Source organism: Mustela nigripes, chromosome 13 (assembly GCF_022355385.1).
Source record: "Mustela nigripes isolate SB6536 chromosome 13, MUSNIG.SB6536, whole genome shotgun sequence".
Lineage (NCBI taxonomy): Eukaryota > Metazoa > Chordata > Mammalia > Carnivora > Mustelidae > Mustela > Mustela nigripes.
The window spans coordinates 80,303,647-80,317,629 of record NC_081569.1 but is presented as its reverse complement, the minus strand read 5'-3'; the positions used below and the strand labels follow the sequence as shown (position 1 = coordinate 80,317,629).

At 35.3% G+C, this 13,983-nt stretch overlaps 1 protein-coding gene and 1 pseudogene across 7 annotated transcripts in view; one reads left to right on the top strand and one right to left on the bottom strand.

Moving 5' to 3' along the window:
- HEATR5A (HEAT repeat containing 5A) overlaps positions 1-13,983 on the top strand; it is a 111,253-nt gene that overhangs the window by 12,210 nt on the left and 85,060 nt on the right. For all 7 annotated transcript variants that reach the window (XM_059373041.1, XM_059373043.1, XM_059373040.1 and 4 more), the window contains exons 3-7: positions 2,475-2,679; positions 4,466-4,677; positions 5,909-6,017; positions 9,452-9,601; positions 10,426-10,600. In XM_059373041.1, coding sequence (XP_059229024.1) covers positions 2,554-2,679; positions 4,466-4,677; positions 5,909-6,017; positions 9,452-9,601; positions 10,426-10,600 — 772 coding nt within the window. In that variant the 5' untranslated portion in view covers positions 2,475-2,553. The remainder of the gene's footprint in view (positions 1-2,474; positions 2,680-4,465; positions 4,678-5,908; positions 6,018-9,451; positions 9,602-10,425; positions 10,601-13,983) is intronic.
- Positions 515-855, bottom strand: LOC131998780 (large ribosomal subunit protein eL33-like; annotated as a pseudogene).

The window sequence follows — 13,983 nt, the reverse complement described above, 5'->3', positions numbered from 1 at the left end:
AAAAAGTCTCTTCAGCAGTCCTAATGACCTCTAAAAAGGGTAATTTGATTCTTAAGATTTTTGGTTTGCCATGGCAATTAAAAGAAATTTTCTCTATGATAGTGAGGTAATTTTTTTTTTCCTTTAGACAATCATAGATACTGAGTGTACACTTGCTTTTCTCCTTCTGTATAGCTAGAATGTTTCTTCCAGAAACTGTTTCTCTAGCATTTATTAACTTTTTCCTTAATTGTGTATATTTTGGTCAGTTGGCTTCAATAATTTAAGAAAGGAAAATTTAAACAAGAATCTAAAACTTCACTTGGCTCTGTAAAAATGAATTTGTTAGCATTTTTGTTTATGTTCTTGTTCCTTAAAATTGACATTTCTGAAAAAAAGAAGAGCCTTTCCCAGATCTTCCATCTGATTTTTTTTTTCTGTCTCTCTCTCCTTTTTTTTTTTTTTACAAGAGAACAAACATCTTTACATCTTTATTTATTTACTTACATCTTTATTTATTTACTTTTCATTAAGTTTAAATCCTTGAGGGATATAGTATCACATGGAATCTGTGGCCAGTGACTTTAGTAGGAGGGTTGCTTTGGAATTTGGCACAAACCATGCCACTGTTTCCATGAGCACAAGTTACTTTTCCCCAGATTACTCTGGTTTTGTTTGGTTTGCCACCTGGAGTCTTTGAGTCTTTGTGTCGTTCTTTGCTTTGTACACATAAGCACATCTGTTGCCTAGATAGAATTCAGTTTCATCTCGAGCAGAAACACCTTCAATTTTAAGAACAGCTATATGCTCCCTCTGGTTCTGGAGACCCCGCTTGTAGCCACCAAAAATGGCCTTGGCCCACAACCTTCCGGACATAATTTGTCATTTTAGGAGTCCTGTTCCCAGCAGGCCCCCAGAGGCTCCAAGATGGTGGGAAGCGTTCCATTTGATTTTCTAACATATTTTCACTTGCTGGCTTCTCTATAAAAGGTTGAGTGAGATTTGTTTAGGGGAATATGAGCTATATATTTCATTTTTATAGTTTAATTACCTGCAGCATTCTATCTGTATTTCCATGCAATTCTAATTACCTGTTTCTGTTTTGCTGGGAGTTTTATAATTTATCAAATTTATTTTTGATATATTAGTGAATAAGAGTACCCATCTTTTATGTATGTAGTGCCTTCTCTGTATAATGTTCTTGTTGATAGTTGTCTCTCTTGTAAGTAGTAGTGATGATTTTTTTTAAAGCCACCTTGTGTGTTTTTTGTCTTAAACTTTCCCTTCTAATTTTCCTTAATTTTTTTTAAGTAAACCCTATACCCTACATGGGGCTAAAACTCAGGACCCCAAGATCAAGAATCTCATGCTCTACCACTAAGCCAGCCAGGCACCCTGCTTGTGTGTTTCTTAATTTCTTAAATAATTTTTTCCAACTTTTTATTGTGATCTTTTAGAAAATACAGAAAAAGTGAAGAATAGTAAAATGACCGTTCACATACCCACTGTCTACATATAGCTGTTAACATTTACTGTATTTTATGGCTGATTGAGTCACTTAATTATTCAAAAATGAGTTGTAGACATGTTGCTATAAACTTGAACACGATCCTTCTAAACATAAAAAATTCCGTAATCAAGATGTCATCTTATAAATCTGTGTTTGTGTGTGTGTGTGTGTGTGTGTGTATACACTTACATGTTATTTATATCCTGGAAGGTATATGCCCAGGACATACTCATGAATTTAAAAAAACAAAACTAAGCAGAATCTACTCTGTCTTTTTTTGAGTATTTGCTACAGCAGAAATGAAGGCTGCTTTGGATTTGGGTCAGAGCAGATATGATCTTTATTGCTACAGATCCTGGACAACATCCATCTAAGTGTCTTGAAAACAAGGACTTTGCTTTCACAGGGCTCAGAGAGATAGGACTATTCTGGTTGAGATGAGGCTTTTTGCTAAAACTCCTAGCCTCAAGCTATATGCAGTATCTTTATTAGGCTGAGGAAACAGATGCTAATAGGAATAAGTCCTTCAATTTCAAAATCCAGGTAAATGACAGGACCAGGCAGAAGTCAACCTTTATAGAATTTTAGTAGGTCTGGATAGTTGATCATTTATTGATATGTACCTGTGACCCATTTTATTTTAGTAAAAGGATATTTATCCTACAAAGAAAATTAAAAATCTAATCCTTAGTAGCCTAACCTAAAAATTTTTAGAATTTTAATGGAATGTCTCTTCTGTTTAGCACATTTTTTCATATGAATATCAGTGATACTTTTTCTGCTTTGCCTGTCTGCTTTCCAAAAACTGAGTCAAAGGTAGATTTTGTATCATTGTTAAGAGTTCAGTGTTGGGATTTCCCAGTTTTACCCAGTTTATAATTTATAAAAACTATCTCCCAATTTAATTATACTTTGTGCTTTCTGTGGAAATTTCCAGTATTAGAATTGCCTTCCTTTTAAAATATGTTCTTTTCCTCTATTACAGGTTTTTTTTTCTTAGATATATTGACTGAAGTTTAATGAGAAGAATTGTGACCACCAGCTAGGAGAATTTTCGGCAAGGAATGGAATTAGCTCATAACTTACTGCTGAATGAAGAAGTGTACAATCAACTAGGTGAAGTTCAGAAGGCAGAGTTTATTTTTGACTGGTTGAGCTATTTGGAGAAGCTCTTGCTGGCAACCAGCAGGGTGGGTAAAATTGCAAAAACTTCTTAGTGTTTTTTTAAGTGCCAGATGTTGTGTAGGTCGTTCGGTTTGCTTTTCTAATTTCATTCAGAATAACCTAAATTAGCTTTCAAATGCTAGACCCTGTTAAGAGTTTATAATGATTATGGACATTGAGGAGGGGGTGAGTGCTGTGAAGTGTGTAAGCCTAACGATTCACAAACATGTACCCTTGGGGCCAATAATACATTATATATTAATTTAAAGAAAAGTTTATAATGAAATATTACAAGAAGTCTATTCTTTCAAAACAGGAAGAAATCAATGTTTTTTATATTACTTTAAAAATATATAAAAAGGGGAGCCGGGATGGCCTACTCGGCTAAGCATCTGCCTTCAGCTCAAGTCTTGATCCCGGGGTCCTGGGATCAAGCTCCACATCAGGCTCCCCAAGCAGGGAGCCTGCTTCTCCCTCTACCCTTTCCCTCTGCTTGTGATATCTCTCTAATAAATAAATAAAATCTTTAAATATATATATACAAAAATATAAAAAACTAACTATAAACCACATTCTATTAGATTTCATTTTCATTATTTTCTTCACTTCATATGCATGAAGTACATGAAGCCTTTGTGTAATATATTGCTAAATATTGTAAGGGAGTTTCACTTTTAAAAAGTTGTGAGCTTTTGGGTGCCTGGGTGGCTCAGTGGGTTAAGCCGCTGCCTTCGGCTCAGGTCATGATCTCAGGGTCCTGGGATCGAGTCCCGCATCGGGCTCTCTGCTCAGCAGGGAGCCTGCTTCCTCCTCTCTCTCTCTACCTGCCTCTCTGCCTGCTTGTAATCTCTCTCTGTCAAATAAATAAATAAAATCTTTAAAAAAAAAAAAAAAAGTTGTGAGCTTTTTACAGAGAATATAAATTTAAAAGTCCTTTAGTAAACATATTAACTCTTAGGCTTATGAAATAATTTCCCCCCCAAAAAACCCCAAATCATTCATACTTTCAACTACATTCAGCAGTTAACATTTTATCATATTTGATTGACTGATTTACTGAGCCATATGAGATGGTATTGCACCTTACATACTTCTGCATACATCTCCTACTAAGAATGAGGATATTCTTCTACGTAGTAAGTGACACCATATGTAATACAGAAATGGTACAGAGACACTACTCATGGAGAAATTTAGAATTTGACAAGACAAAAATCCGTATACTAACAAATAGTTTGTTGTGGAAGCTTATGCTGTAGTGAGCATCTGAATACCTTTACTATTATAATGGTATTCTGTACTCCTTTATCAGAAAGTAGACAAGTAAAATGGAATAACATTACTGGCATTTAGATGCATAAGTTTACAAAAAGAAAATTGCACTAAACTTAGAAAAAGATCTGAGTAACGCAGTCCTTCATTTCAAGGTCAACTCATGATAGATTATAGGTTGCTGCTTATTTATACAGATATGTATGGGGGAGAGACTTAATAACAAAGAGCCTCTGGTTTAAGTACATATTTGCTCTACCTTTCAATAGAAGAAAAAGGATATAGAAGAAATAGAACCCTTATCTTTCTTCACAGAGACTCCACTGTATTGTGGCCCAGAAATTACTTTTTGGAGATACCTGCAGGGCCGCAAACTACCCTGTGTGGCACAATGACTACACCACCAACTTGTAATTTTTAGTCAAAATAATTTTGTATTTTTCTGGAGTTTTTAATTCTTAAATATATGAAAGAAAAATCGTATTAAAAGATTACATGTAATTATATTGACTTGGAATTCTTTGTTATCTTCCTTTCTAGAGTGATGTGAAGGAGAAACAGAAGACTCTTGTTGAACAGCTCCTATCTTTGTTGAATAGCTCCCCAGGGCCTCCTACCCGCAAACTCCTTGCTAAAAATCTAGGTGTTCTTTATAGTATTGGTGACACATTCTCTGTTTACGAGACAATCGATAAATGTAATGATCTTATTCGTAGCAAAGATGATTCTCCAAGTTATCTTCCCACAAAACTGTAAGTTAAATATTAAAACTGAACATAAAGTAGTGTTTCCTTGTTGAATAATTTTTCTAAAGAAACCAAACTACTTGATAATTATTTTGAAACTGAGCACAAATTATTTTGCTCATTTTTTAAATTTACCTTTAAAAAAAAACATTTTCCCATTGGTTGAGAGACTATTCTAAAAAATATTTTAGACATATTTGAAGTCTTGATTTAGGAAGGAAAACTGTCTTACTAAAAATGTAGTAGCTGGAGACCCATAAATGTAGTACACAAACTGGTGGTTGCCAGAGTGGGGGATAGGGAGAGAGTTAAGTGAAATAGGTGAAGGGGATTAAGAGGTACGAACTTCTATTTATACAAACAAGTAAGTCATAGGGATAGAAAGTACAGCACAGGGACTATGGTCAATAATACTATAATAACATTGTATGATGGCAGATGGTAACTACACTTCCTGTAGTGAGCATTTTGTAATGTTTATAATTATTGAATCACTATGTTGTGCACCTGAAACTAATATATGTCAGCTATTAAAAAAGAAGTGTTTTAAGGATAAATACAAAAAAAGTCTTAGCCGTTGAGTGTTTAAGAAAAAGGTATTTTGAGTTCTTTACCTCTTGGGTTTTCTTTTAATTTATTAGCTCTTAGTAGTAAAAGTTAATAGTAAGTACCATATAGAAATATACTCTTCTAAGCTCCTAAAAAGAACAGCTTAGTTTCTTTCTCTATAGGATTCAGTTCATTTTTTTGTCCGTTATTTTAGAGAAAGTCATTTGCCATGTATGGTTCCACAGTAGTAATTTTACAGAAATTTCTGTTGATCTAATTTTTAGCTTATAACAGAATGTATTTTCCCAAGAAGTTTTCAGACTTCAGACTTGATAAGAATATTATTTCCTGTTTTTCTTACCTTGCATCTTTAAGATTATCTTTGATTAGCCAATATATGCAGGTCAGTTTCATGGAAAATTATTTTATAAAAAGAATTTGGGGGAATTGAATCTTTGGGCTGAGGTTTTGATTATTTAAAGACCCATTTTTTAAAAAAATTGTTATGGGAAGTGTAATTACCTGGTATTCATGCATGCATCATACCTTAGGATTTAATAATTGAATAGATTCTGGGCAGTTTTATACTTTAAAAGTAAAATTAAATAGTCACTTTTACATAGGCTAAGATTTTTTTGATTCCTGTTTTTTCACTCATGATTAATTCCTAATCTAAATGTTGTTTCAGTGCTGCTGTGGTATGTTTGGGTTCCTTGTACAGGAAGTTGGGTAGAGTACTGGTTAACACCTTTACTGATACAGTGGGGAATATTCTTAAAGCTATGAAGAGTGCAGAGGTGAGTAACCACAAGTTCAACCAAAGATTAAAAAGATAAACTATAATTTTTATTGTATCAAAAGAAAAAGAATAAAAAGTATTTTATGGTTTTGTGTTTTATGGTTTCTTGAGCCAACAGAAGTGCTTTACCTCTGGTAAGCATACATAGGTATGTATATAAATATATCCATAAATATTTCCTAGAAATATTTCTAGGAGATGTACATATCTCTTTTGTATTTTAAATCTTTATTAGAAAATTAGTAATACAATTTACAATTTTGGATAAATCCAGATTGGCAAAAGCTTCAAGTATTTCTCTGGCAGACCCATCCCTGCTTCATCCTCTCGCATCACCTTTTCCCCTAATACTAGTATTACAGCAAGTGCTTGTCAACAAGGATCCAGATACATAGTTGGTAACAACTGGGTACCTGATGGTTGGAGTGGTATTCTACCAGAACAGAAAAGAGTAAGGAATACAGGCAGGTTGGGAAAGAGCATCGAGGATATAAGTATGACCAGGGTATGGTTGACCTTTTAGTTGTCAGAGGAATATATTCTCAGCCTTAGCCTTATTGATTTGTGATCATTTACCACTGTGGAATACCCTTTGTTTTTGTAACTGTCTCTTCATTTGTCTTCCAAGATACTGTAATTTCTTGCCAACTATAATTTCACTAATTTTTTTTTTTTTAAGATTTTATTAGTTATTTGAGAGAGAGAGCATGTACATCCAGGAGGAAGGGTGGAGGCAGAAGGAGAAGCAGGCTTCCTGCTGAGCAGGGAGCTGATGGGGGTGTTCCATCTTTGGGATGGACTTTGGGATCATGACCTTAGTTGAAAGCAGATGTTTAACTGCCTGAGCCACCCAGGTGCCCCTCACCAATCATTTTGAAATTAAAGCATTTGTATATGTGTTTATCAAACATTTTAAATCTGTCATCCCTAGTATTTAAGGATAACTCAACACCTTTTTTTTTTTTTTTAAGATTTTATTCTTATTTATTTGACAGAGAGAGACATTGAGGGAGGAGGAGTGGAAGAGGGCAAAGCAGGCTTCCCATCGAGCAGGGGGCTTGACATGGGACTAAATCCCAAGACCCTGGGATCACCACCTAAGCCAAAGGCAGACATCTAATGACTGAGCCACCCAGGGGCCCCTCAGCACCTCTAAATATAAAAACAACATTCTAGTTCTTGTTCTGACCTCACCTAGAGGAGAAGTCTAGAAAACAGCTCTGAAATAATTTTTTAAAATGCTATCTAGTTGCCCACACATTTAAAAAAAAAAAAAAACTATTTATTTATTTTAGGGGGGAGAGAGAGAGAACGTTTGTGCACCTGCATGCACAAGTATATGCAGTAGGGTGGGGCAGAAGGAGAGGGACAGAGAAACTCCAAGCAGATTTCATCCTGAGCAAAGAGCTTGACACAGAGTTTGATCCTGAGACTCTGAGATAGATTATGACCTTAATTTGAAAGTTCATATATAAAATATGATAAATTTCGAGAAAAATGTAACTGATTTGGGGTGCCTGGCTGGCTCAGACAGTAGAGCACACAACTCTTGGTTTTGAGTTCAAGCACCATGCTGGGTGTAGAGATTATTTAAAAGAAAAAAAATTAAAAAAAAAAAAAAAAGAATGTAGCTTATTCAAGATCTTTCAGAAGTTAAGTCCAAACAAAAAACTAGTGATCGAATTCAGTCAGTTCTAAGCAGTGTTTTGCTAGAAAACTGAAGAAAGTGATTCAGCAGAAGAGATTGTTAACATCAAAAGAGATTATAGGGCACCTGGGTGGCTCAGTGGGTTAAGCCCCTGCCTTCGGCTCAGGTCATGATCTCAGGGTCTTGGGATCGAGTCCCGCATCGGGCTCTCTGCTCAGCAGGGAGCCTGCTTCCTCCTCTCTCTACCTGCCTCTCTGCCTGCTTGTAATCTCTCTTTGTCAAATAAATAAATAAAATCTTTAAAAAAAGAGATTATAAAATTGGGTTTTACTTAAAAGAAAATGTTTGTAAGAACTTTTATCTGCTGAGGAATGGCCATTTTAAACTTTTTTTCCCTGGGTGCCTGCGTGGCTCAATTGGTTAAGCGATGGCCTTCTGCTAAGTTGATGAACCTAGAGTCTTTGGATCAAGTCCCACACCCAGCTGCCTTCTTGACAGGAAGTCTGCTTCTCCCGCTGACCTCTCTCCTCTCATGCCCTCTCTCTCTCTCTCTCTCAAATAATAAATAAATAAACTTTTTTTTCCCACTTAACTCTCTTAGTTAAGCTATAATCTTTTTAGGCCTCATGGTTAATGGGATTACTCTTTAAGTCTCAGAAATTTTCAAGTTATTGCTGAGGATTTTATTTCCTGCTATTTTTTATCTATATGACTTAGTAGATCAGGTACTACAAGTTGGAGATGACCAAAGAGCTCCCACCTTTGATTCATGCCCTTCAGTAATAGACATCATAAAGTTGGGATAAAAAGAAAGTTCAGAAGTTTCACCTTGAGACTCAATTGGTTATGTCCACCTATTAATTACTCATTTTGAGCTCCTTTGGGCAAAGAAAATTAATAACATTCCTATGAAAATGATACTTGATGTTGATCTTTGTCTTCCCCCAACTTTAGTTATCTTTAAGTTATCTTTACTGGCCTTAATTTCCTGGGATATAGAAATCATTTGGGGCATTTATTAAAATATCAGTAGTATAAGCAGCAACTGTTATTTGAGTATTTCTATGTACCAGGCACTGCGGTAAATGTCTTCCCCACAAGGACTTACTTACTTCTCACACTGGCTCTGTGGGGTTCATCTTATTCTCATTTTATAGATGGAGAAATAAGTAAGAACAACTTAAAGTCACACAGGTGCTAAGGATCAGAGCCAAGATTCAGCCCCAAGTCTTTTTAAGTCCAAAGCCCAGCCTTTTGTTCTCTGAGTTAAGCTACGCAGCCCAATGAATGCTAAAATATTAATGGCTATAAAATCTTTTGAGCATTTACTATATGTCAGGCCTTATTCTCAGCATTTTGCATATAGTAACTTGTTTGATCTTCACAACAACCTGTGAGGTGGATATATCCGTTTAAATGGTGAACGGTTTTGCCCAAGGATACCTGACTGCCAGAAGCTGACCACTTACCATGTTACCTCATTAATAGCGACCATTTATTGAATGCTTAACAACATGCCAGCCTTGTGCTAGGATTTTTTAATATAATTTCACCTAATCTTCACATCAACCCTTCGTATTTTGTTAAAATAATATGTAGACATACCACTTTTCAAATGGTGAAACATTTCATAAAATAACAACTGTTAATGTTTCTTGATGTTAGATGGGTTGGTTAGTGTATACAGATATTGAAGTATTTCACTAGTATATGAGAGAAATTGTAATGCTTAATGCTACTTTTCACAGTTAAAATTTTTTTCTTAAATTTTTTCTTTTTGGTAGTCTCAAGGTCGATATGAGATTATGCTTAGTCTGCAAAATATATTGAATGGACTAGGAGCTGCTGCTACACCTTGCCACAGGGATGTTTATAAAGCTGCTAAATCCTGCTTAACAGATAGATCCATGTCTGTTCGTTGTGCTGCTGCAAAGGTAATATGGTCTAGTAAGCAGAATTTCTCAAAATAAATATAAAGAAAATTAAATTAGTATCCCTGTTAATAGGTACATGATCTCAGAGTATAATCTTGGTAGTTAGCCCATCTTACTTTAGCATAGGAGGAAACTGAGGTCCGGAGAGTTGTATGAATTTCCCAAGGTCCTCCGGACCTTGTTGGAGGGTGGGGAATTCTGGTTACCAGACTCTGAGTATTTCTTTCACTCTACTATGCTTCCTTTCTATAGTTTTATAACCTGAAGTTTACATGTAAAATTTATTTTATTTGAGAGTGATTTGTTTTTATCACGCCTTCTTTTTCTTTTTTTTTTAAGTCTAAGATTTAGGTTTTGATATTTTAATTTCTTTTGAATATGTCACTTTTTGCAAGCTAGGAAACAGAAGCAAAATAAGGCAGTTTAGTCCTCCGCAGATCTAGGCCAAGTCTTGTGATCTTCAGAATTATCATGGCCTTCCTAATATAGTTGGTCAGATAGGACAGTAGCGTTGTTTATGTTAATGTTATTCTCACAACTGCTCCTAGCCAACAGATTGGTTCTAACCTACTTAGAATGGGTTCTCCTCCCATCCTCTGTGGACACATTGTTTTATAAAGTATAATTTTTATGACTTTTAATAAGTATTCATTTGTTGTCTCTGCAATCATTATTTAGATACTTTGGATTTGTATATAATTTTTGTTAGAGCTGGATAGTTTCTATAACTTATATAGATCTGAACCTGACATTTACATTTTATTTTTCATTAATGTCTGTGTTTTTTTGTTTTGCTTTGTTTTGTTTTGTTTTCAATTAAATAGTGTCTCCTTGAACTTCAGAAAGAGGCCATCTTTATGTGGAGTACAGACTTGGATAGTGTGGCCACACTATGTTTTAAGTCCTTTGAAGGTTCCAATTATGATGTGCGGATTTCTGTTTCAAAGCTACTAGGCACAGTGTTGGCTAAAGCTATAATTTCTAAACATCCAGGATCAGGTAAAATTATATAATTATTTTCAAAATATCTATTGTAATTTATTCCCAGTTAGTTTAAACAAACACAATGTAGTATTACTACTACCCATTGTTAATTTTGAAAAGAGGCAGGATATCTTATAAACCAATTTTAGTTTATAAACATTGGTTAGGTCCCAAGATTTCATTTTTTTTTTTTTTTTACGATTTTATTTACTTATTGGACAGACAGAGATCACAGGTAGGCAGAGAGTCAGGCACAGAGAAAGGAGGAAATAGGCTCCCTGCTGAGCAAAGAGTCTGACATGGGGCTCTATCCCAGGACCTTGGGATCACGACCCGAGCCAAAGACAGAGGCTTTAACCCACTGAGCCACCCAGGCACCCCACCAAAATAAACTCTTGAAGAAATGTACTTTATTCAGTCATCATCTTTACATTATGACCTTTACTTCTGTTTTTTTTAAGTAAATTGTTGTTATCCAATAATAGGCATGATCTAAATCTTGATTCTTTTTTAAGCAACATGAATTTGATTACCTATATTCGGCTTGCCATTTTCTAGGTTGGTATAAGGGAGCAGTGATGTAAATAATCCAAACAACAGGTATTTAAATTCACTGTACTTGGACAATTTGCCTTGTGTTACTTTTTATTTCTATGCTTCTAGGCAGTGAAAGATGGGGTATTTTTGAAAACAAAAGAATTTGCCTGGGTTTAATCAACAGTGTATATAAAACATTGATGAGTAACTGAAAACTTGCTTTATCATTCTGTCTCCAAAGAATAAACAATCTCACACAAATGAAAATGTGTTTGTTCTTTAGAAATTTAACTACTGAAACATCTGCGATCAGGAGTCTTAGCATCACCTGGAAGCTTGTTAGAAGTGCAGAAACTCGGGCCACACACAATTTACTAAATCCAGATTCTCATTTGAACAAGATCTCCAGATAATTCATGTGCACATTAAAGTTTAAGAAGCATTGCTGGAGAAATTGTTTATAGTTAACATAAAGGGAGATTTTTTTTTTCCTAAAGCTAATGTTTTTAACCAGAGATGGGAGAAGACAGGAAGTACAGCATGTCTTAGTCATCTGTGGAACATTATCAAACTTATAGCCCCCTCACTTTCCAACTGAGATTATAAATAAAATTTATAATAAGAAATTTTTATTTTTATTATGGTTTTTTTCTAATCTGATAATTCAGTAAGACTTTCTTATTTATTGGGAGGTAGGGGAAAGGTGAATGGGAACAGGTCAGGAAGTCACCAAAAGAACCCAAAACAGAAAAATGTTGTTCAGGACTTTTAGGAGGTTAAATCTTAAGCCACCTAAGAAATTGAAATTGGAAGAAATGTTTAATTAAATCCTTTTTTTTTTTTTCAAATATTTTATTTATGTATTTGACAGAGAGAGTGGGAGAGACCACAGCAGGGGGAGCAGCAGAGGGAGAGGGAAGCAGACTGCCTGCTGAGCATGATCCTAGGATCATGAACTGAGCCACCCAGGTGCCCCTAATCAAATTCTTTTTAAAAATGTAAATTGCATTTTTACATTGTAAAATGTAAATTGCATTTCTGTAAATGAACCATTAGCAGTAGAACACAGTTTCAGTAAAAGCAAGCAAAATGTAGAATTGCTTAAGTTATGAATGAATATTTAAATGTATATGCTTCGATGGCAGCTCTGAATTAAACTAGCGTTTTTGTAATCAGACTAAGCAAAGTGAAGAATCAGCTTCACCCACAGTAAAAATCCTTGGCCTAATCTTTTGTTAGAAATTCTATCATCTTGCCTCTGTAAGTTTTAGCTTACAAATAATTGAGTTATGTTTGTACAACTAAAAAGTGATCTAGATACCATAATAGATTTTTTTACAGTCAGGGACTAATAACAACATAGTGCTTAATAATTCAGAAAACAAATGCAGTGGAGGTTAGCATACTCAACTACAAAAGATTATAAGTACGGAACTGAACGATTTTCTTAGTTAAACTAACAGGTTTCAGACAGGTGATAGGTTATTCCAAGGCACTTAAAAAGCGGGGATTGAGGAACACCTGGGTGGCTCAGTTGGTTCACCTCAGGTCATGATCCCAGGGTCCTGGGATCAAGCCCATTGTCAGGCTCACTGCTCAGTGGGGAGCCTGTTTCTCCCTCTCCTACTCTCCTTCCCCCCTATTCATGTGCTTTAAATAAATAAATAATAAATAAATTTTTAAAAGCAGGGATTGAGTATGACACTTTCTTATCATTGGAACAAGTTGCCAGGAATTTATGTGATTTTTTAATATATATAATTTAATATATATCATTCTCTCACTTTTTCAAGGATATTGCTCTAGGAAGTCTCCTCTCTCTTATACTAGCTTATACTCTCTATTGGATTATTACCTACAAAAACATCCTTCAGTTTCTGCCATTTTTTTTAAAAGATTTTATTTATTTATTTGACAGAGAGAGATCACAAGTAGACGGAGAGGCAGGCAGAGAGAGAGAGAAGGAAGCAGGCTCCCTGCTGAGCAGAGAGCCCGATGCGGGACACGATCCCAGGACCCTGAGATCATGACCTGAGCCGAAGGCAGTGGCTTAACCCACTGAGCACCCCAGCGCCCCTCTGCCATTTTTAAAAGAAAAAAATGCTGTATCTTCTCAGCCAGTTGGAGCTCCATTTCTCTTCCCTTTGCATTAAAGTTCCTCAGAAGAGTTACTTGATAGTGTCTTTAGTTTCCCTCTAATCATATCTTTCAAACCCACTTCAGTTAGGATTTCCCCCGCATTCACTCCATCAAAACTGTTTTCATTAAGGTCATCAAAGACCTAAGTGATCATTCATTCATTCATTCATTCAATAAATACTTGTTTATACTTGGGATCTTTTCTGAGCACATGGGATATGTTATTAAACAAAACAAAAACCCCTGCCCTTTTTGAGGTAATGTTTGTACTCAGCCACCTAAAGCCAGTGAGCAGTTGTCAATTGTCTCACTAGATGTTTCAGCAACATTTAAGTCAGCTGATTATCTTCCTTGTCTTTTTTCACTGTGCTTATATAACTTCATTCTCTCTTTGTTGTCCTTCTTCCTCACTAGAAATTCCTGTTTCATCTTCCTTGTTGATTCCTTATCTTTATAGAAGATTGCCTAATACTTGTTCTTTGGCAGTATGTGTATGCTTATCCTCTTGGTGATCCTATCTAATCTAATGGCTTAAATACCATTATATGTCAGGGATTATTGGATCTATATCTTTAGCCTGGGCATCAAGCTCATATCTAGCTGCCTATTTGACATCTCTTTGGGTGTTTATTTGATGTTTCAAATTAACTTTTCCTGAAGGGTATACCTGATCTCTCCTCCTCTAGAACATACACACACCTTGCTAATCTCAGTTGATACCA